This window comes from Lonchura striata, chromosome 12, assembly GCF_046129695.1.
Source record: "Lonchura striata isolate bLonStr1 chromosome 12, bLonStr1.mat, whole genome shotgun sequence".
Taxonomy (NCBI): Eukaryota; Metazoa; Chordata; class Aves; order Passeriformes; family Estrildidae; genus Lonchura; species Lonchura striata.
In genome coordinates this window covers 18745730-18769571 of record NC_134614.1, presented here as the reverse complement: position 1 = coordinate 18769571, position 23842 = coordinate 18745730, and the positions used below count along the sequence as shown (strand labels likewise).

Genomic DNA, 23842 nt, shown 5'->3' with positions numbered 1-23842 from the left:
AAGAGAGAATTCTCAAAGCTTTCTGCAAGCCTTTGGATGTCCCAGGCTGCAGATGGATGCAGACATAACATATGTATCAAAAATGCTTTGTCCTGACATACTGCCATGAAGTTTGGTTCAGTTTAGTTATTCCTCGAAGAATCAGTTTGTTTGCCTTGCATGCTGAAAATATTGCCAAAGTCGTTCATTTCAGCAAGAGCAAACATAAGGGACTTGATAAGGCTTTTAATAGAACAGAAGGGAAAAATAATCTATGTACGGGTTACCAAATAAAGACAGACATTAAATGCAAACATCTGTTAGTGCAAACAAAAGCCAGGAAATTCAGCTGGGAGGGGGAGAGACCAAATCTGGATTCAGTCCGAAATTACATCGGAATAGCTGAGAGGAGAACCTTGCCTGAAATTCCCACAGCATTTGTAATTTAGTTACAGTTCCTAGACTTGGACATTTGGGAGTTGATGGCAGGATGTTTTCACTGACATGCCCTTGGCTGAGGATTTCCCATCCCAGTGCAGCTACAGTGTGTTAACTCTGAAGGCTCTCAAGCAGACCATGTTACCTGATCTGGTGGGGAAAGGGATGATGGAAGAAACCATTTATTTGCAGAACTTAATCTGTTTATATCCAACTTCCTCACTAACTTGCATGAAAGAACTCTTACGCTTGCCAGGTTAAAGGAGCTGCAATCAGCCCTGCACTGGTCTGTTAGTATGGGTTTCCTACAAACCCCAGAGCAGGCACAAGCTCAACCCTGACTCTGGGGCCTGTCTTCATCACCTGCATGTGAGTAACTGCATCCTGGAGGGGTTTTGGGGTGTTTGGACAGGATGATGGAGGTGGATCCTCATCCTCTGCCCTGGCTCTGAGCCTGATTCAGTCAGCATCCTCTGCCACAGCCTGTTGGGCAGCTGTAGGGCTCGGTGGAGAGTGCTAACCAGACCTCAGAAGCAAGTGTGGTAAACAGACCATACTCTGCCACATCCTTAGCTGGCTGGGAATTAAGGAAGTTAAGAGATTAAACACTTAAAAATAACTTTCATTTCTTTCACTGTAAGTCTTTTAAGCCTCCAGCCCTTTAGGAACAAAGGGGACAGTGACCCACAGCAGTCAGCTGTGTGTTAGCAACAGGCAGAGCTGTTTGAGATGCTTTGGCCCCATCATCTTGCTCTGAATAAGCACAGATAACAAGGAATTCAGAACAGGGATTTTTAGAGCAAAAGAGTGTGAAATAGGATTAGCTGATTCACAAGAAGATGCAGTGACACTGCAGTGTATTTACTGGGGAAAGCGAAATCAATAGGACTACTCTGCTGCCAAACTGAGCAGAAAAGTCTCTTGAAGAAAATCAATCTTCTTTACAGACTCATTAATGTAAAGATCAATTCACATTAAACTGTAATTAAACAGAGAGCTAGTAGGAGAAGGGTAAGTGATCTGCTGTGCCCCAGGCAAAATATATCATGTAAAATTTGAAAACTAAATATGTGGAGAATTGAAAATTGGGAGTGGCAGGGAACATGCTAGGATTGCTTGGAAAAGGGCTGATGAGCTCAGGTGCTGCTTGGGAGAGCATGATCCTCATGGAAAGGAGGATACTCAATGCTATTCCAGCTGGATGTCAGGTAAGACAGGTCAAAGATTTCAGCCAGTCTCTTCCATTTGACTTGCATGGTTTCTTGTAGAGCTTTTCCTCTTAAATGCTGGGGATTTCATTATAATTCTAGTTAAATTAGCCAAATTGTTAAGATTGTGACCCTTATTTCTTGCCTAACTTTGATTTTTTTCTTTGATGCGCATTAGACCTTTGTACTAGATTAAAGCTGACTGGTCTTGAAGTCCATAACGTGGCAGAATCAGGATTGCACTATTGAGCTGTTGCATCATTCTTTCATGGTGAAAGCTTGTGAAAGCAGCTGTTGCTGTTTGCACTGTTTCACTTGTGTTGTTAGATGGGTTTTTTGCAGAATCTCTTTTTGAAAACCCACGTGGTCCATTAGATTCTTTGAGCTGCTGTTTTACTTTCACCCAAGACAAAGGTGAAACAATGCAAGCAGCCTGTCTTCTGCTGCTCTGAGTTGGAACTCACAAATACACCTTCCTTTCTGCGAGATTTCCTGGGAGCTGGGGTGGTGGGCTTGAGATCTGTGACTTCACTTCATCTTTGCTTTCCGAGTTAAGATGTTGCAGACTCTGTTGAGCACCAAAACTGCAGCTCAGTCCATGGCAGCATCTCGGGGTGACCCTGCTGAGGGAAGAGCTCAGAGCTGCTGCGTCTGTGCTGTTCGTGGAGCGCAGCTCAAGCCTGAGCTGGTCTCTACACGAGGTGTGAGCTCACTTCGTGTTCCTGGCTAGGCCAGAGTAAAAACCTCTGTGTAGGCGGTGTTGAGAGCTGGGAAGTTTGGCTTGCAGGAGGAATGAGGCTTGAGCTAACAGTGCAGACGTAGCCTTGGAGGCCATTTGTGGCCTGGGATCCTGCTGTGCTAATTGCTGTACAAACAGAACAACTGCCTTGACCCCCAAGAGGTTTAATCTGCAAGTCATCTTTGCTGGAGTTAAAAAGGGATGATCTAACAATTAGAAATAAGGAGACTGCTCTGTTAATTCCATCTGGGTCGCAGCAAGAGGTTTTGTGCTCACAAGCACAACGCGCAGATGAGTCAGAGGCAGCCGTGCGCGGGGTCTGCCTGGAGCCAGGGCTCTGCCTGTGTGCAGGACGTGCCTTGGGCAGCTTGGGGAACCACGCTGCCTTCCACTCTTCCTCAGTATTGGCCCCAAGAAAACTTTCTCTGGGAGCTGAGCTCAAGTGGTGCAGATACATAAGTGGGAGCAGATTCAGCCCCAGCCCCTGCCTGCATCACCTACGAGGTGTGAAGTCTGCAAGGACCAGTTCTCTCCAGTGTTTGCTTCAGCAATTCCCCTTGGAGATGGACAGACTTGCTTTCTGAGAGTTTAGTCCACCCTACAGGCTGTACTAATGAGTTTCTGGGTTTGAATATGTAAAATACTAATAGGGAAAGGGAAAATAGAAAGAATGCTGACAGGCTGGTCAGTGTGCAGCTGTGTACAGGCATAAGATATTCTGAAACTCACCTCTTAAGTTTGTTTTGCTCAGAGTTCATAGTAAGGCTCTGGTGTGTAAAGTCTGCAAGTTTTTGAGGTCAAAGACTGCAGGAGGCTTTCCCAGTGGAGGAAACTCTCATTAATCATGCACTCCCAAGCACCAGAAGAGATGCTGGTTTAGTTCTCTTTTGGGCTGTTGGAACTGTTCTAGTCATTTGCATGTCCTCTTTGAGCTTTTAGATATAACATGAGTGCATAGAAATGGCAAAGGATCTGAGGCTATTCCAGGGAAATGAGTAATAATTTCTTTTAGTAAAGCACACAGTTATCAGACTCAACAAAAGAGCATCAGAAAATAATCTGGGCACATAGAGTGGAGTGTAAAAATTGGCCAGAGGATAAAGATAGTGAAAGTCAGTGGCGGCTCATGAAATACCACTTACCCCTGGAGGCTGCTCTATTATGTATTTAATAACAAGCATTTTGTGCAGCCGTGGCAGCTTCTTCTGTGAGTAGAGAATTGCTTTGGGCTAGGCCAGATCTGTCCTGGCATCTTTGTGGGGCTTTGCAGGCCATGCTGGGCTAGTGTTTGTCTGGAGGGAGGAGAGGACACCAGTGGTCTTGTGGGAGAGAGCACAAGGTTGGGAGTTGGAATAGTGGAAGAGGATCTTTTTGTGCATGACCCACATATTCATTCTACCCCAAAATAAATTCCCCCTTGGGTGGATATGCTTCCTCCCTCTGCCTCAGGGCAGATGGAACTCCTGGATGTAAAGCATCTCCAAAGGCAGGTGCATATTTTATGTACAATACACAAAGTGGCTTCCAAGTTCTGTCCCTCTGCAGATCAAGCCTAGATCAGTTGTTAGTGTCATTTGCAACCATGATCTTTTGTTAAGGTCAGTATGAGAAATAGCTTCATATTTGAGCCTTAGAATAGCCCAAAATTGCTACTATTAATATCTGTGGTGGATGTGACTGTCTCATTTAATGGCATATGGCAAATAAAGCACACATCTACAAAAGCAATTCCTTTGTTAGTCTTCACAGACCAAGCAGGTTTCAAATATAAATAACCTGCTGAGTTGAAAGGTTTTTTAGCATATTGGAGTTTCCTGCCTAAAAACTGCTGGCAGTGGCAATTAAGTTTGCTCAGAGGTGAGTAAAAGTGAAGTTGAAGCTACAGTAAAAGCAGGTTGAATTATTTTGGGGTAAAATAGTGTAGGGTCAAGAAACTGTTTACTTGAATGTGATCCTTTTAGGTTAAGGTTGGAAGAGATTAGCAAAAAAGTCTGCAGAAAGCTTACTTCTAACTGAATAAAAGCCAGCTATGTGCTGGATTTTCTCTTTATTTTTAACCCATGTCAAATTCCCCAATTAATTGCAGAAGTTAACAATGGAGATCATGTCAATAGTGATTATCTTGCAAAAGCAGCCCTGCTGGGGGTGTGCAGCGTGGAAAATGTGATTGCTGGTTAAGATAGATGAGAAAGTGATCTGTCACACCTTCAGATGAAGTGATCACTTGAGAGGCCATGCTCCCTTATGTTTGTGTGCATAACTCCTGCTTGTTAACAGGAATTCCACGTGAATATTGATTGGGAATAAGTGGTTGGGTGAGTACATGTTCTGCCTGTCAAACCATTTAATATTCAATTGCACATCAGGGAAAATAGCAAAGGTAGCTGGAAAATGAAACTGGAGTGCAGGGCTGTCGGAGTGAAGAGACAACTGTGGTGAGATCTGAGCAGATAAAATGAGTTGGGGACAGGTAGAATTAAGAGTTGATGACAAAAGAATGAATCTAGAAATGCCTCATGGATTTTAGACTTAAATATTGTTTCCTGTCCAGTCCATCTGCTGCAGATCACACACTGTGCAAGCAGTTGCTGAACAGGGTGGTGATTAGCATGAGCAATCGGGCCAAGGGATTGGACTTTCTGTAATCCTGCAGGTGCCCTGGTGATTTTTTTGGTGATTTTCACCAAGATATTTTTGTTATCAAGGTTGTTTCCTTGAGAGAGCAGTCATCTTTTTCAAAATAGGAGGAACTGAAGATGTAAACGGTCTTACTCTAGAAGCTTGAATACTTTACTGGCTAAGTGGTGGTGAATGCTTACACTTGACTTTACAAGGTCTTTACCAGGGAAGCTTGAACAGCCTGTTTTACACCAGCTTGGCTTAGCACAGAGGCAGTTCTACTTTAAACCCCAAATTTCCTCTTCCCTGGGTGTTTTGACACCTTGTTCTGGGGTTTCCCAAAGCCACCCTTCCTACTTGATGAGCTTCTTTAGCAGCAGAGTGCCTGTTCTTGTGAAGAGCAGGTCTTTGCTACCTTGACCACTGCTTTTCCACACAGGAACTCTTCCTTCCTGCAGGCTGAGCAGTGTGAGCCGAGCAGAGCTCAGTGAAGTCTGCCCAGAGGCAATTCCTGTTCCTGTGACCTTGCTGACAGGACAGATAAGCCCTTTCAACAGAGCACAAGTGTGTGTCATGTTGGAGCAGACAGAACGCCAGCCTATCTACATCTCTCAAGTGTTAACAGGAGTTTGACTGGCCAGTCAAAAATGTGTTTCTTCAAATGCTGCCTTTTCCAAGAGGCAGGTCTTTTAGCTGCTTCTGCTGCAAGTTCCATGAGACAGAGAGTTTGATGGTGTGGAAGATGTATTCAAGTGTGTTGTCCTTTCTTTACCTCCCTTATCATCAGTGTAGTTAAATCCACTTGTTTTCATTGTGTTACTGTCAAAGGAGGAAAAAGCCCCTGTGTCACATTGTGGCTTAGAGACACAGACAGTCCATGCTATCAAGAAGTCTGCTTGCAGTTAAAATTGGGGTTAAAATTGCAGCATCATCATAGGCAGAGCCATTGCATTTGTTTTGTGCTTGAATTGTTTCTCCCCTTGTGTTATTTTCCCCTCCTCACTCCCGTGGAGAGACAAAAGCAAAACAAAACCACCCACAAAACACATGTGCTCTCCAGGCTGTGGTGGATCTTATTTACTTTGACCATGTATTACACAAAGAGAAGCTAAAATCAGTATCAGGATTTAAGGATGAAAGTGCCTCCATGCCCTGTGCTTTTGGATATTCTTGGCTTTCAAATGGAAATGCCATCCTTGTTGATTAGAGGCACAAAACTTGCATGCAATGAAATGAAAGGAAGCTGCTGTCTCTGCTCCAGCCCCTGCTCTCTGCTAATTCAGTTGACATCTGGGCTGGATCTGATTTTTGGGTTTCTATTCTTCCTTATCACAAACCTGACTCATCTTTGAGGCAATGATAAGTTGGGGGTTTAGGCAGCAGCCCTGACATGGGCACTGTGCAGGTGTGGGGCTGTGGAGGGCAGGAGCTCATCAGAGCTGGTGGGGTGAAGCTAGTCTCTTTCTTGGCTTCAAAGGGTTGCTTATGCATTTAATTTGTGATAGAAAATTGAGTTTGGCAGGCATGTATCAGTGGCAGAGGAAAGCCCTTGGGGGAGAAGCAAAAGAGTAGCAGACCAAAGATATGAGATGTAGAGCATGGAAACACTGACCTGACTGTCATCTGCCAGCAACTGAATGACCCCTTTCAAATATTGATGCAGCCCTTCCTTCAAAGAGGCTCTGCTGAGCACCACGACCCCGTTCAGACAGCTGGTGCAGAGCCCTGTGGTTTCCTGCATTCCTGTGTGAAAACTGCCATTTACCTTATATGACTCTTTTCCTTCTATTCCCATAGGACAATTCTCCTCCGTAGCAGAGTTCAGCACTCAGAAGAGCCTCTCCTCTCCTTTGCAGCCTTTCTCAGTGCTTGCTCCAGATGGAGGTCAAGGAATGTGAGAAGTGATGGGAGCAGTGGTTTGGACAGGGAGCTGGAGCAGGGGGTGAAAAGCTTCTAGAGCTGTGAGTGCTTGCAGACCGCCCCTTTCAAAACCAGCTTAGAGACCCTGTCCCTCCCTGTGCCTTTGGCCAAACTGCATCACAGGTTGGGCAGCCCCTGCTGAACTCACCTGGCCCCAACCCTTGCAGGTGCATCCTCCATTGAGGTGTGTGCTCAGGGCTCTGCAGATCATCACTGAGGTGGTTTGGGGTCAGGTTCATGAAAGTTCAGGGAGGCTCATTACAGGGGAGCTGTGCCAGGCAGTGAGAAATGCTTTGCACTGTTTAATGGATCTGTGCCCCTTGTGAATACATAATTTTAAAAGCCTCTGCAGAGCACAATCTTGATGAAACATCCAGTGTAACCAGAAGAGAGCTGGTCCTCTTAGAACCACCCAGTTGCTGATGAGGGGACTGTGCCTGTAACAGAGACTATCTTGTCTTCAGGAATCTTTATTTGCTTTGATGTCACAGCAGGATGGTGTAATCTGCTGAAGAGATAAGACAGCCTCTGTTTTAAAGATGACCAAATTCTAATCCTGCCTGTCTCAAACATTTTGTTCTCTTAAAGGAATGAAATGCTGAAAGCTTAGGAAGTTGTATGTTGCAAAAAATAGCCAAAATCATATGCTGGCAAATCAAAGTCCAGTGAAAAGAAATGCAAATCAAAGTGAGGGAGAGAGCCCTGAAAAATGACATGACTTACCCCAGTGGATCTAGCACACAGTGTAAGGTCATGTAAGAAGTCAGAAAGCTTACATAAACAGTGCTAGTTCAGAAATACTCAAAGAGAATATTTATCTAAGGGTATGTGGTGGTTTTGGTTATAATAAGAGAAGAGTTTTCCTTCATGCAGTTCATACTTAACCCAACAAAAGCCATTAATGACTGTTCATCAGCTGTAGGAAAGATTCTGAAGAGAATGCTTGATCCCTGCCTCTTACTCATGTGGCTGCCTTGTGAAAGAGCTGTGGGAGTGTGCCTGGCAGCAGGATAACATCTGCCCATGCTTGGGTACCCCAGGCACGAGGATGCTCTGAGGGCACTGGGAGTGCAGCAGGGTCAGTGGTTGCAGTCCATCAGTGTGAGAGGCAGATGAGCTTGGTGCTGTGAGTGGCCACAGAGTAGTCTTTAATAATAGCCAGTGAAAACATAGCCCCTGGGTCACACTGGGCTCACATGAATAGTCCTGTTGACTGCACTGGAACTATTTGTGAGTAAGAGTTTGCCTGTGGGAGCAAAGTTCATAGCACAGCCCTCTGCAGGTGGCTGCTGCTCCCAGGCCCAAAGGGGTGAATTAGCAAATCTCCTCTCCCAGACTGATTTCTGTCTCCAAACATCCATGACCTGGAATAGTGACACAGTCACTTCCCTGTGAAAGGTTCCATTTTCCCCCCATCCACTCCATCTTCAGAAAAACCCCAAAACCCAGGTTGTCTTTTAACCCTTCTTGTCTTGTCCCAGCTGTGTGTAGCTGGGGGTAGTTTGCTTCATGCTTCTCCATCCTAAACCACAAAACAGGGTGAGAACATGACCTGATAAACAAAAGTCCTCTGGAATATATCTGGTTTGAAGCTGATGTACAACAGATGAATAAATTATCTTCAGATTTTCTGCTGTAGTCAAATATTGTTGGTATAGCTCCATCTGCTTGTTTTATGCATTGTTCCTTTATATGATTTTAAGTGAAAACAGTATAAAATGGTCATGGATATTGTTTGCTTCATGTTAGACCTTTTTCTGAAGGGAGTGCTAGGGAGAGGGAAGATCCTGACTTGTGGTCTTAGGTAGAGAATGCAAACCTTTAAGGGAAAGTTTGAATAGTCATAAAAAATTATGCAAGTGTTTTTTTAGTGGTTTGGGGTTTGGTGGTTGTTTTTTTGTTGTTGTTTTGGGCTTTTTGGGGGTGGTGTTTCTTGGTTTTTGGGTCGGTTAGTTTTGTGTGGCTGACCCTAAAATGCAGTGGCTGCCTGGCCTGCCACTGCTCTGCTCTTGTGTGTGCAGCCAGCACCTGAACAAACAGAGCTGTATCTGTGACAGCCTGGGAATCTGCCAGGATTCCTCAGGGAAGGAGTGATTCAGAGCATCTGAGAAAAGTGGGGGCTGCTTCCATGCATCCCTGCTTCCTGTCCAAACAGCTACCCATGCAGCCTAACTCTGAGAGGGCAGTGGGGCAGTTCCCATAAGCAAATACAGTTTTTGTGTTGGATAAAAATACACATTCTTGTGGCAGTACAAAATCTTGTGCCTGATGGATTATTCTGGAAAGGCTGATGTGACAACACAAAGTGTCAGACAGCTAGTGGGGCTTTCCAGAGCACTTGGGAAGTGTGAGGGCTCATGCACGTCAGGCAGTTCAGTTTTTCTGGGAAGGTCTCATGTGAAGAACTAGGGAATGGTGTGGCACAGACTTCCAACGTGTCACCTGTGTGTTTACTTCAGCTGCAGAGATGGCTTCACTCTACTCCAAGGCTGCCATTTCACATGTTACAGTAGATAAGAAGAAGTTTTCTGACAGAAGTCTTTGGAAGTAAAATGTTAAAACCACACAAGAAGTTCTACACTGATAAATTGTTCGAACTTCAGGCAAAGCTGATGTGCAGGTCCCAATGGCATTCTTCCCCTTCCTTCTTTCTATATGTTAACAAAAATCGCTTTGGAGGTCTTCAGTTATTGAATGTAAGAAGGTGACCAGGAAAAGCAGGAACATTCATGTTGCTGCTGTTGTAAGCACAAATTAATTTTCTAGATTATCAGTTAGTTACCCTTCTTGCCTTGTTAGGAAAATGACTCAGAAACCATGATTTTATTTATTATTTGCGCTCTACTCTGAAACCATGATTTTATTTGTTATTTTTTGTGTTTGTGTAGTGAGTGACAGGCTAAAATCAAATAGCAAATCATGTAAGGTGAAAACTTAGGAACCCATGTCTTTGATCTTGTTCAGTGTTTCTAGAAGGATCAGGACTGGATGTCCATCTCCTCTGAGCTGAGGAGGAGGAGGGCAGGTAGTTCCAGGCTTGTGTTAGTCACAGTGTGTGTGATCCATCTCTGGTTACGCTGCCTTTGATCTCCCTCTCTTTGCACAGCCAGTCTGTGACACCAAACCTTGCCTGTCCTTCCGTACCAAACCCCATAACTCTTTCTGGCTCCAGCATTTTGTTTCTTCAATACTTTATCAGGATGGAAATACTAACCAAACCCTGAACTTTTTAAAAACTTTCTAGTCGTGTGATCTCCCTTGTACGCTGGTTTTGAAAATGTGCTGGCATATTAATAGAACCCCGCCCGAGGTGCAGAGCCCCTCTTTAGAAGCTCGGTTTTATTTTTGATGCCTATAACAGGTGCTGGTTTAATAGGTTTGCTGTATTACAGCTTTCCTTTTTCTCTGGTGAGCCGGGCCAGATCTGTAAGCTGACACTACATGAAGGCCAGGCATGTGACTGCTCCCTGCCTTTAGCCTCGCTTCACACTGCAGCTATGGCAGCCTTAATTCAAGCTTTGTCTAAAGCAGGAGGTTTTGTGCTGATTGTATTTAAATCAGCCCAGCAAAGCCCCTCGTGCATTCCTGTCTGAGGGTCTTGCTTTGATTTTCTGAGGCAGCTGCTGGGGGGAGTGAATGTGGCTCAAACAACAAAGGAACGTTTTTGTGCTGCTCTCTGCATCCATTTCACACGGGGAGTTTGAAGCTAAGGTACAAATTAAACTGAGTGGTGGTCTCCTTGCTTGCTGCAAAGAGGAAGGTGAATTCTTCCCCTATTAGGTCTGGTGGAAAACATTTCACAGCCTGTTTATCAAATAAATATTCACAAAGACGCTTCGAATGAGGAAACGCACCGGGATTAAAGTGTAACTTTACCTCTAAAATACAAGCTGAGATTCCTGGAAATGCTGCAAGCCTTTGACTTTGCGCCACCTGTTATTTTCCTGCCACCCCCTTCAGCTCCCTCCTGACTCGGAGCAAACCCAAACAGGCTTTGGCTTTGCTGGAATTCTGCTTGTTTTTCTCAGCCCGGAGGAGCAGAGAGCGTTTGTTTTTTCATGTGCTCCTCACTTGGTTCAGCAAGGAGCTGGCTGAGGTTGATCCAAATCTCCTTGAAGCCCAAAGGGTCTGTCCAAGGTGGTGCAAAGTGCAGGGCTGCACTACCTGGGGCTGTTGGAGCGGGGCTCAGGGGTTAGACTGAAGGGCCAAAGGGTGGATCCACCCAGCTCTCCTCTCCCTCTGGGGCTGGAGCTGTGCTGACCCGAGGGTGAAGGCATTCCTGAGCAAGTGCCATGTGTACAGAGAGTGTAGAAGTGATGCTGCTGACTTCCAGTTACCTTAGCTTGGCACGGAGGTGTTCCAGTTCCAGGTCTGCGCTCGCCGCAGATGAGGTGTCTCTGGGAATGACGTTGGGTACGAACTTGGAAGTTCAGTTGTTTTAGCCAGATCCTCCCTTATTCATAAACAAACCTAAATGGACTTGGATGGGCTCCTTAGTTCCTTTGATTTCTTTTTCGCTGGAGCTGCTTTCACTCCAGGTTTTTAGTCCTCAGCAAAGGCTGCATCATCCTAGCTGCATAGTCCTTTTCCATGCACACTGGAAAGCCAGAGGTAGAGAGGGGTTAAGGAACTTGCCCAAGGCAGATGAGCTGGTGCCAGAGCTGGGAATAGAAACCAAGAAACTTGGCTCCCACTCCAGGCTCTAATTGCACAATCTCAAATTGAAGCCCTGTCATTGTATACTCTTGAGGTAACACTGGCTGGAGTGAGGCAGGGGAGGCTGTTTCCAGGCTGTGATACCTAAGGAGTGGGGAGAGGAAAGGATACCTGGAGGTGTTGGTTGTGCAAGCACCAATGATTTGTGCTTAAACGCCTGGTTTTGGCAATTGGTACTAAAATCTGATCTGTTACATTTGAAGCCAACCCAGTGTGAAGTGTTTGGGAGAAATCCAGCCCTTTTCCAGTCAGTGATAAAGGGGAGAGGCAAATTCATAACGTCACTGGTCTTTTTTTTTTTTCTTCTTTGCAAAACTCCCTTGCGATGAAGAGGGGAACAAAGGCAGGAGAGCTGAGAGGATCCAAGTAGCAACAGGAAGGGTTAAATCACATTTGGGCCCTTACCAAAAGAATGAAAAACAAATTGTAATCAAGCTAGGAAAAGGTTTGGGCTCTGTTGCCTTCAGATCACATGCTGTCTATAGGAAAAGTCGCAGGCTTTGTTTGAAGTGCAGTGCTGTGAGAGGGTGCAGTGCTGTGCAGCAAACTGTCTGACATTCCCCAGCTGGGACTGGCCCTGGATGGTGTTTGGAGCTGAGAGTTAACATTTGGAGTCAGCCCATGTTTGAAGGAGAGGGAGAGAAAGGAGCCCGTTTTTCTGCCTGTGTAAAATAATGTATGCATCTCATCTGCCAGCTGCAGCGCACGAAAAGCGAGAGGAGAACAGACAGGAGTCACCTGGAAACTGCGAACATGGCTCAAACAAAATAGTTCTTTCCTGTCCTTTTCTTCCCTTCTTCAAGCCTGTCTTCTGGGACGGGTTGGGAGATCTGGTAGGTGGGCAGAGTGGATATATGTTGAGCAACCAAAGCACAAAAATATTAATACTCAAAAAAACCCCCCAAAAAACAAACAAACAAACAAAAAAAACCCACAAAAAAACACAATTAACCCATTGGCTTCTGAAGAGCATTTCATGTCCAAACTCTGTGCTCTCGGTCCCTTGCAGACTTAGCTGCCCTGTGTAGGGATTGTCAGGTGATTTATAGATTCTCCACGTTCGTTTGTACAAGCCTTCATTTCCTGTTAATTTACAGCCAGATTCATCTCAGCCATCACAGCTTAGATGAGATCAGAGCTGAACTCGCAGCCCCTGCTTCAGGAGAGCTCCAGAAAATGTGCTCGTGCTTTGCCTTCAGTTATGTCTCTGTTGAGGTACTTTCCTGAATCAGGATTAGATGCACATTTAATGGGTGCTCTTCTTTTGAGGAGGAAAAAAGATTAAAAAATTCTGAACCTTGTGATTCTAATAATCAAGTTAATTGAAAAAAAAAAAAACCCAAACAACCACCAAACTAGTCCTAGGGGGAAAGAAATTCCTCCTGCCCATGTTTTTAGTTAATGAAGGTCACAACATTATGGATATAGTGATTTTTCCTGTATTTTGGTCTCGCTATACTATAAATTCAGTGTACCACTGTCCTACCACATGCATGGATGTGAAAATTCAGACTTTATTACCAGCTGTAAATGAATATTGGTCCTTTGGATAGCAGCCATGTCATTACCTTTGAAACAGTTGTGGTTGTGGAGACCTGTGTGCCAGTAACCCATGGAATAACCAGTTTGGAGACATAAATTATTGCTTTCCTTTGATTTTCCTTGACAACTTGTTGCATTGTATTAGCAGCACACTGCTATAGTGCTGTAAAATTTGTCCTTCATGTTTTCTGAGCTTGCACTGAATTAATTATCATTTAAACTCTTCAGTCAAAGCAGTGTTTCTGTGCCTGTTTCCCTAGCGTTAAGCAAGGGCCATGTGCTGGCTGTTTAAAGGGTGAGTCTCCCAAAAGCAAATTGTTCTGGGGTTGCAGATTTTACACTCTTCCTGTTGTGGACACCAGCAAAGGTTGTGGTGAAACAATCTGGTTTTAATAACAGGGAGGGTGAAGGGCAGATCATGGTGTGGGGAGCAGGTCCCTTGCCATGTGCTGCTGGCATTTTCTGTCAAAGGGAGGAGGTTTTCTCCCAAGAGGGCTTGTCTGAACCCCTGGCAGAGCTGAAGTGGGGGTGAAGCTGGAGAAGATGGGCTCCTGAAGAGCTGAAAGCTTCACTGCCTGAAAAGCTGTGTCAGACATCCCTGTTTTTGTTTCAAAGGACTGATGCTTTGTCAGGGGAGCTGGGACTTGCACTCAGGAGTGCTTTCACTGGCTGCTTTTCCCTCCTCTGCTCACCCAGTAGGTATCTGGATGGATTGAGGCACAGGACTTGTCTGAACTCTCTCTACTATCTCTTATTATTCAGCAAGTTCCCAAGTGTCTGGTGAGCCTCTCTGTTTGGAGTGCCTCACTCACAGCCTTGCCAGGAATATCAGTGACTGGTCTAAATTCACATCAGGCATGTGCTCTGCCTCTTGTGACTAATGCACAATGTATTTTTTTAATTGATTATTGTTCTCTACTGACTCAGGCCAGGAAGGAGTCAGAGAAAGGACTCAGTGAGGGGGTGATTTTTACTTAGACCTTCTTGAGTACAGATGAGTTCTAAAGGTATTTAACTGTTTGCTGGCTGTGGAAGCAAACTGAGGGAAGTTGGTAGGACTTTCTCTAAAGAAAAACCTTAGGTTGAATCCTTCAGGCTGTCCTGTCAGGACCAAACACAGGTGATCAGTGCAGTGTCTGATCCTGCAGCTGGTGCAGCGGGACAAAAGTAGCAAAAGATAAGAAATGCCAGCAAGAACATTTGCAAGACTTCTTATTTCAATGTGTTATAATCATTGAAACACAATGCAAAGCTGGGAATTTTCAGAAGAATCCGTAGAAATTAAGAATGTTATGTTAACTTTTGTTGAGTTTGTATTTACTTATTTGTTTCCTTCTCTGAAAATCGCATTCTCTGGATAAAGCCTTGTCATGTTGGCTAAGCCACTGATCTGCACTCCTCACCTTTGGGGTTCAGGAACAGCCCTATAGTCCTTGCATGTAACAAATCCAGTTTGGGAGTGCAGGCATGTAGGAAAGCCCAGATTAATGGGAGAAAAAGCTGATAAGTGGAGTCAATAGCTCTGGGGAAGGTAAAAAGTGTCAGGAAGGCTGCAGATACCTGTGAGCTGGCTCTGGCCAGAGGGGCAGTGAGGGGATTAGGGAATGTCTCTCTGGAAGGGATTTCCCCTCAGCTGTTAAAAAGTCACCACAACTCTGAGTGTACAAACTCAGGGCCAGCCTGGGAGCCTGCTACAGCCTCGGGTATTCTTTCTGTTTTTCTAAGAGAACTAAACAGCCCCTTTTTCTCCTCCTGACTCTTTCAGGCATCACAACAGGATCCGCAGCATTGAAGGCAGTCAACTGCAGCCCTACGTTACCCTGGAAACGTTGGACCTGAGTTTCAATGACATCACGGAAATCCGAAACGGCTGCTTCCCACAGGGACTTCACATAAAGGAGCTGTGAGTTCTTCTTGTTGGGAACTGCTTTTGTTGAGTTACCACAGCAGAGAAAAGGGCCCCAACCTTTAGAAAAAGAAGTCATGAACATAAGAAGTATGGGGTTATTTGTCAGGATTTTAAGTGCAAAGGAGAGTTAGAAGGCAGCATGTTGTCACTATTGTCAGGTTATTTTTTTGAGTGCTGTTTGGTTTCTGATGGACCTATAAAGAATGCAGATTATTATGAATTGTGTTGCAGAGAAAAGGTATCTTTCAGGTATCCTATGTCCTTCATGTGTAGGTGTCTTTACAACTTACAACAAACCTGTATGCATCTAGAAGAGTGGAGCCAGAACAACTATTTCATCATTTAAGTGCCTGTCTGAATATTAGAACAGAAATGTCTCTGATTATTTGAAGAAAATGGGATCAAGCAGAGTAACACACTCCCAACAGGATGTTTGCCTATTCCAAGAAACATGAAATAATCTGTATTTTAGGTACCTTTGAAGAGATATACATATACATATGCATATACATATATATATACATCTACATTTATATATATCTTCAATATATATTTGAAGACAAATAGTCTGCCTGCATTAAAGTTTACACCCAAATTCGTGTTCCTGGTTGCAAGAGGGTATAAGAGAGTGGTGTTGTGACTGATGTCCCTGTGAGCTCCATGTGGCTGAGACAAAGATCCTAATAAAAAAGACCTCTGGGACAGATACTGAGGAGAAAATAGGGAATGAATAGCATCATCCTGCACTGGAGTAGTCTCCAGTTTCTGGCTTCCACTTCTGATTGCCTTGTTCAAGTAGGAGGATGTCAGGGAGCTCTTTGGAAGTGCCCAGCAATTCTCCACATTCACACAGGCTCCCTGTGCCCTGTGTGCAGCCAGAAATTCAGTTGGGAGCCATCTCTTTAGTTTCACCAGCCTGTCTGGAGACCAACTAAACACTGATAAAAGGTAATTTCTGACAGAAGCGTTCATTTTTCTGCTGTGATTTATTGCAGCTTCCTGGGGAGCAACAGAATCAGCACCCTGGAGCCTGGTGCTTTTGACAGCCTGTCAAGGTCCCTGCTGACACTTCGTCTGAGTAAAAACAGGATCACCCAGCTTCCTGTCAAGGCCTTCAGGCTGCCCAGGCTAATACAACTGTGAGTACAAATGTCCACTTTAATTAAGCTCAGCCACACTTCATGGAGATAAAATGATCCATGCACACCACGTGTCACCCGTCCTCAGCTACCGTGTGTAAAATGTAGAATCCACTATGCAGGAATCCTCTGCCAGCTCCTAGGAAGACACTGAGAGAGGGTCCTTTTTGTCTTGTAACTCTTGGCTTTTCAGGTCATTATTTGGATCAGGTAGGGAGGGATGAATGCTGCAGCACACATCAGCATCTTTTGCACTTGAAAGAGTAAGACAAACCCATTCACTTGTAAGCTGCTGGTGTCTGTGGTGCAAGAGAGGTTTGCAAGATGTTTCTATTGAGATTGACAGAGCCCAGCTGCCATGTCAGTGTTTCAAGGCCACACAGGTATCTTTATGTGACAATAAAAAAGCAAGGAGGGAAGGTTGTTAAACTGTGAGGTGATACTTGGGCAGAGAAAATTGCAGCTCAGATGAGTTAACACACACACACACAGTTGTTCTGCCTGCATGGGGACACGCAGACATCTGCAGCTATAAACATGCTTTATGTGTAAAAAAGTAACACTAATGGATGAGCTTTTCCCTTCTACTGCGGTTGGAGAAATGGACCCAGCCATCAAATTTGATAGGCAAAAGGTCCACCTCTGTCTGTTAACATAAAGTCCACAAATGCTGTTAGAACTCACACCTCCAAGGTCAACCTCTGGACTGAGAGAGAAATTCTCAAGCCTGGGTATGCCCAAGGCATGGGTGTGCATTTGTGTCTGCATACATGCAGGACTTATACCAGTTTGGGATGGCATAGGGGGGCACAATATGAAAAGTCTGTTGCCTCTCAGTTGGAAGTTGCTGTCCATTAAGTGAGGGCTTCTAATTCACTGTGTTTGACTGCATCATGTGCAGAACTGTAATGAAAACAACTCAGTCTGTTTAGGAACGTGGTTTGCACTGAGAGATGGAGTAATTGGTGCTCTTAATGACTGCCTCAGAGCTGGTTGTTTAACTCTACAGATAAACATGAATGAATTGCAAGTTATCCAGATTGGTGTGTTGTAGATTTGTGTACAGTTTTTTTCTGGCAAAGCCTGTTTCACTAATAGCCCAGGAAGTGCAGTACCACAAGGGACTTTAGGCCTGCAAAATCTTTATTGCTTACTTGACCTTAATTATTCTCAATCTGAGCACAAGTTCAACATTGTTTTTTTCAGCAGTTGAAAAGTAAGCTTAAAGTCTCTATGGCTTCTTCATCTTTTCCAAAACAAGTTTGGATGTTGTTACCTCCACCATTTTCCTCAACACAAACACTGAATAGGGAACAATCCTCAGCTTAATCTTGTATGTGTGGAAAAGTATCAGTTTTAAAAGCTTTAGCTTCAGCTTTTACTGCATTGTGTTGAAGTTCTCCACTGACTTTACAGAACTGGATTTTCACCTGGTATGTCAGGGTCAAGCAATCCATAAGACTGATATAATTTAGTAAAGTGTGCTGTGATGATATTCACATTTCTATTCAGAAAAAAGATATTGCCAAAATTTAGGGGTCCTTTCCCACCCAGGAGAACTCAAAAGAAATTTAATCAACCAGGCTGGAACCTTTGTATACGCAAATACTGAGACTGCATTGTTATTGGAAACACTTCTTTCACTCTTTATTAGTTTCTGATAGTAGGGAAAAAAAAAGGGACATTTTTCAGGGGAACTGAAAGCTTTCCTTTCAGACTTGGCCATAAAGTTTCCTCTTGGGCCCACACTTTTGGGGCACCTGCATGTTTCAGAGCACATTTTTACTGGGCAATTACAGATCCTATAAAAACAATGGCTTGTAAGGGAATTAATGCTGATGTTTGACAGCATTGGTTCAAATGGTGTCTGTGCTTGAGGGAGGATGGAGCGTGGAAAGTGATGAGAAGGATTAATGGTTTAAAAGAAATGCAGGGAGAGGAGGGATGAAGAGGAATTGCTGCACTCTGTAATTTCTCTGTAGTGAAAGTCTGTCCCGGGCTGAGTTTGTTTAAGAGATCACACCCAGCTGCCTTCCCTGGATAGCGCTGGGATTGAAACTTTCCGGTGCTCTTCTGCTGTCTCCTGGGAACCACTGACACAGGAGCTGCTGGCATTGCTGTCCCCATTGTGTGCTGCACAATGACTTTGTGAGAAAGGACTGGGGTTTAATAAACTTGTATGGCCTTGGTGATTTTAGGGAGCTGAACCGAAATCGCATCCGCCTGATTGAAGGCCTGACGTTCCAGGGACTGGACAGCTTGGAAGTCCTGAAACTCCAGCGCAACAACATCAGCAAATTGACTGACGGGGCTTTCTGGGGTCTGGCCAAAATGCAAGTTCTGTAAGTTGGAGAAATGGGCTCTTTTTCCTTAAACACCTTCAGCTGCTGTCACATCCTTCTTGGTATTTTAGCAGTGACCTGCGGACACCTGTGCCACTTCTTGTGATTCTTTCTTTGTCCTGCATGCCCAGAACTGCTGCAGCAGCTTCTCTTTAGCTGACCCACAGTTTACAAATACTCACTGCTTCAACAGGTGTTCAATAAAAACAGCACTGTTTTTTAAGCTGTGGCACTATTGCTTTGAAAGTTTGACAGTTTGAACATTCAGCTTTTATCGCGATTGGTCTTTAAATATCTGGATTCTGCAAATTTTCTTTGATTGGTTGATGGAAAATCTGTGTTGCAGACAGTATCATTCCACCTCATGGGATACCTAGAAACCAAGCTGGCCATTCTTGGTGATGTTTTCTTTCCATAACAGAGAATAAATTGATTAGTCATTGCAGAGAAATACCTGAAGTTTCCAACACACCTGGCCTCCAGGTGTGTTTGCGAGGTCCCAGGTGATGAGGGCAGCATGTTTCTGGGTGCTGCTGCCACACAATTGAGACTCTGCAAATACCAACTTGAATGGGATGCTTTAAGCCCAGTTTACTTGCAGTGGAGCTTTTCTTTGAAGTCGCATCTCCTTCTGGGCATTTCCTTTGTGTTGTCTTTGAATTTCTGTCTTTGTTTGACAAGAAATACCCACACATGCATGTGTCCACGTGGAAGGTGTGTAGGAATGGCTAAAATCCCAGTTATTTTTTGAAATTCTTTCAGCATTTGACCAGTACTGCTTATCTGTCAATTCCTTCTGCTTTTTCTCCATAGCCATCTGGAATATAACAGCCTGACAGAAGTGAACAGTGGTTCTCTCTATGGCCTTTCTTCTCTGCATCAGCTTCACCTCAGCAACAACTCCATATCCCGCATCAACCCTGATGGCTGGAGCTTCTGCCAGAAGCTGCATGAGCTGTAAGTTGGTTTCTGTGGTGTTGTATAATGTTGGCAGGAGAGAGGGGAGTAAGGAATTTTCTCAAGGCTTAGAGCTCCCACTGTATCAGCCTGTAGAAATGCAGGATCTGCAGGCTCCTAAGTGATGCCTTTGTTATTTATGATGTTATGACCTTCAGAGCACCTGGTTAAAACACATTTGTACCAGAAACAAAGGCTAAAACCTGCTAAAAGTGCACAGTGCCAAAGACCTGGATAGTTTGTGAGCTGTGGCTTGCCAATGTTTTTACCTAGCGAGTTACAAGGCTTGTAACATGCCATATAATAACTGTACAGCCTGAAGGAAGCTTTGCTTTATCCTCTGTATTTACAAAGAACAGTCATGTTTTCAACCAGCAGAGATTTTGGCCCTTTCAAGGCAGTTTTCCTTGTTTCTCCTGTTTACACTTTATCCTTCCTGCAGAGTTGAGTTGTTGAAAAGTAAATACATGGGCTTTGCCCTCCTAAGGTGCTGGGAATACAGCCTGACAGATGAAGGAAAGCCTTGCTGCTGAGGGCAGCCCCACAAGGGTGTCTTTTGGGTCTGTGGCACTGCTTTTAATGCCTTTTTGAAGTGACACACACAGGGATGCTTGCAGTATTTACAGAAGTAGCTGCCATCCCCTCGGTGGCACTGTGAAAAGCTTTGCCTTTTACTTTGGTGAACTTGACACATGGTCAGTGGAACTGGAATTCATTCTGCTTGCTGCAGGGAAATGTTAAACTTTGTTAGGGAGTCTCCTGTCCACCAAAGAGCAAATTCCTGCTCCCAGAGGCCTCACTCTGCTCTCACACTAGGGGTTGGTGTCTGCCCACCCAGTGAATTCAGAGATGGGTGGACATGACACGTGTAATTTCTTTACACTTAGAATTAACATGCTAGCCCTGTGGTCTTCTGTTGAACCCAAATTTTTTGTTCCGATGTTAGTTATTTTTTCTGGGCACACAAGGAAGTACTTTATTTTTTGTTTTAATGAAATGCACACATAATTGTTTCGTTACCTAATTTTTCAAATTGCTGCAGAACTGCCCATGCCTTGCACAATTCAGTGGGCAGCTGCAGTTCCTTCATGTGTAGATCCTCACATGATAATTTTGCTAGATTAATGCAGTGTTAATGGAGAAATCTTCAAGGCAGCAGATCAGAACTGGAACCATGCTCTGCCTTTGTTCTGTTAAAATCTGAAGCATCAAAAAAAGGGGAACTTGCCTTGCCAAGGCACTCACAGTTGAATCCTTGGAACAGCCAAATGCAGATCTCTGCACTGCACAGCTCTGAGAGCTTTCTGGTGCCTGTGCTGAGCTTTATTTCAGCCTGGGTTAGCTGGGATGGGTCAGGCCCAGCTGCACCTCGCAGGGCTAATGTCAGAACCCTTTTAGGGGAGAGCTAAGCTTGTCTTCTCTACATGACACTGTCTTGCAAGCCCTCAAGGTTTAGACTGGAGGTTGCCAAGTCCTTTTTCTCAGGTATGGGTTAGGATCTCATCCAACAAGCAGTTCTAACAGTGAGCTGTCCTGACTGAGGAGCAGTAATTACAGAAATTTGGGTGCAGGATGGGGTAGATTTGGAAAATGCCAGGTGGTGTGAGCCACTGGGTGTGCCTGAGCTGACAGGCAGGATTTGCTGCAGTTTGAGGCTAGGCACTCCGTGGCTGGGATGGGAAAAGCCATTGTGTGGGTGGTGGCACAGCCCTGCACAGCACTACAAACTCTTTCAGGTGTTGCCTTTAGGGTAAGGCTGCTGCAGGGAGCCATCAGATCTCCAAGCTGAAACTCCCACAGCCAGAGAGTACCTGTAGGAGAGGTGAGGAAAGGAAGCTGTAGATAATCTAGACTGACTCGTGCACTTTGTGTGTGTTTCATTCCTGATTGGAAGATCCTTGCTCACTTCCACTGTTGCTAAACCTGCTGGGTTTCAGTTACCTGAAAACATTGAATGAATTTCAAAGTCTTCTAAGGAGGGAGTTGATCATCTGAAGGAGGAGTTATCTCTCATTCAGTTGCTGGGACAAAACGTGAACCCAAGGCTCTGTTCTGATGTAAAAGCTGACAAGGAAAGAAAGCTCTTGCCTTGTTCTGAGCATGAGAAAGGGCTGATTGTATTCACCAGTCAGGTGCTAGAGCACCAGCATCATGGAAAAAAACCACAGGGGGAGCAGAGGATTTCATCAGAGGTAAATGGAGACTTGGCTGCTGGGTTTTCCTTCCCTTTTTTACCTGCAGCTTGGTCAGTGGAGTGAAGTGTGTTAGATGTTCCTGGTCCAGAGCAGGCTGGCAGCAGCAGCTCCAGTTGCACAACAGAGTTCTGGTTAACCCCTTTCTGCACCAATTCTGTCATGGTGCTCAAAATCTTCTTCTGGCCAGGCTGGAAGGGCTGTGTAGACAAACGCTGCCATTTATTCATGCCAGTGATTTCTCTCTCACTGGTAGAGATGCCAGACTTGGGGAAACAGCAGAGATCTGCTGGCTTCTCTCAACCACATAATCCACACTGCTGAGCTGAGGGGGGAAACCTGATGTTCTGCAAATTGGGCCTGTGGCAGGAAGCAGAGCCCTGGCATGCTGAAGAAGCCACTGCCAAGTGCAAGAGCTCCTGAAACCTTCCATTTGTGATACCATTGAGAGTTTCCCTGTCCTGCTGCTGTCTGTCCATCTTGGGGTGACATCCAAACAAACAGAGGGAACATGCCTTCACCAGTTGTGGCAGGAACTCTTAATGTGTGCAGTCAAAAAGAACTATTTATTTTCTCAGCCAGGTTTAGGATTACTTTTGAACAGATTTTTTTCTTTTTTTTTTTAAGCCAAATTCTTTAATAGCAGGTGAGAACATAATTTTGACCAGATGCCAGTTTTTCATAACTAACACTATAGCTTCTTTAGGAATGAAAGTATGTTGTCCCATACCTACAAACTCATTAATCTTTGCTGAATTTTTTCCAGAGCTTGCCCTCTGCCCACTCATACAGCTAAAAGACAGCACCTTTGCCAAGTAAATGACACTCTCAGTGCTTTGGAGTATGTGTCTGTTTGGATTTGGGTTTTGGCTTTGCAGTGAGTTTCATGCAAGTTCTAGACACATTTTTAAGCAGACTCATTAACAGGCAGTACTAGAAGAGGAATTTGGAGGTTTGGAACTCAGTGAATTTTTTTTTATCCTCTGTACAGTGAGGAATTTCAGTGCTTGTTCAAAGCTGTTTCACTTTTTCAAAAGCTGAGCAGCACAACCCCTCACATCTTTTGAAGTGAGTTGTACTCCCAGGTCACTAAGAAGGTGGTTGTGGAAATCTGGTGCCTGCTGCTACTCTGAGAGGTGCCTCATTTGAGAATCCAGGCTGGCCTTCCACTGCAGGGCTTCATACTGGATAGAAGGTGTTTGCACAGAGTGTGAGAGGGCTGCAGCAGCTTCCCAAGGCTCTCCCTCAGTGTCACATCTCCAAAGCCTCATCTGCACCTTGCTGGGAGAGGAGAGCAGCTGCCTTCCTGCCAGCTTCCAAACTGCAGCAGGAGCAGTGCTTAAAAAAAATCTCCCAGACCAGAGATAATGCAGGCAAGGGGAAGAGATAGATGGAAAGCAAGGGAGAAAACCAACCCTCCAATAGTCTCTTGTAAGTGGAGAGGATTTAAGGCAAACTGTGCTCCTTGACAAAGAGGAGTGGGAGGAAGGAAAGGTGGCTGGTTTACAAGACACCTCCTCTCTGTGGGTGAAAGGAAGCATTCAATTGCCTTGTGGTGAAATGCTTTTGGCTCTGGACTGGGGTGGAGCTGAGGCACCCACACCCAGAGCCTGGGGCTGGCTGTGCACAAGTGCAGAATGATAAGACACCTCCTGAGCACAGAAGTCTGGACCCTGCCAAGAGCGTGTGTGAAATCCAAAATCCATCTGTGTGACATCACTCTGCACCTCGCAGGGCGTGGGGAGCAGGGTTGTTCCTCCCCTGCTGTTCCCTGTGAGCCTCACAGGGAGTGAGGATTGAGCACAGCCACCTGAGCCTTGCCTCTACCTGTGGGGACACAGGGCTGGTGCTCTGAGCCTCACCCAGCTGCAAAGGGAGCAGGAGGAGCCCTCCCTGCTGGGGCTGGCAGAGTGTGTGTGCTCTCAGTCACTCCTGGGGCTGTCCTCTCCCTGTAGCCTGCACAGAAAATTTCCCCATCGCTGGGGATTCCACACCAGCTGCCTCCTGCTCCTTGGAGTCACCCAGGCTTTCCCAAGGGTGTCCTGGGGCAATACCTGCAATCTTATTTCCCCACCCACCCAATACATCCCCTGGGTGGGTGTGGGAGGCAGGCACTGCTTGGCACGGAGGAGTTTGGAAAAT

General features: G+C 45.1%; 1 protein-coding gene across 1 annotated transcript in view; it reads left to right on the top strand.

The window, feature by feature from the left end:
- Nucleotides 1-23842, top strand: part of LRIG1 (leucine rich repeats and immunoglobulin like domains 1) — a 91870-nt gene that overhangs the window by 43289 nt on the left and 24739 nt on the right. The window contains 4 exon segments of the mRNA XM_021551253.3: nucleotides 14927-15064; nucleotides 16066-16209; nucleotides 18408-18551; nucleotides 19365-19508. Of these exon segments, the coding sequence (XP_021406928.3) occupies nucleotides 14927-15064; nucleotides 16066-16209; nucleotides 18408-18551; nucleotides 19365-19508 (570 nt within the window).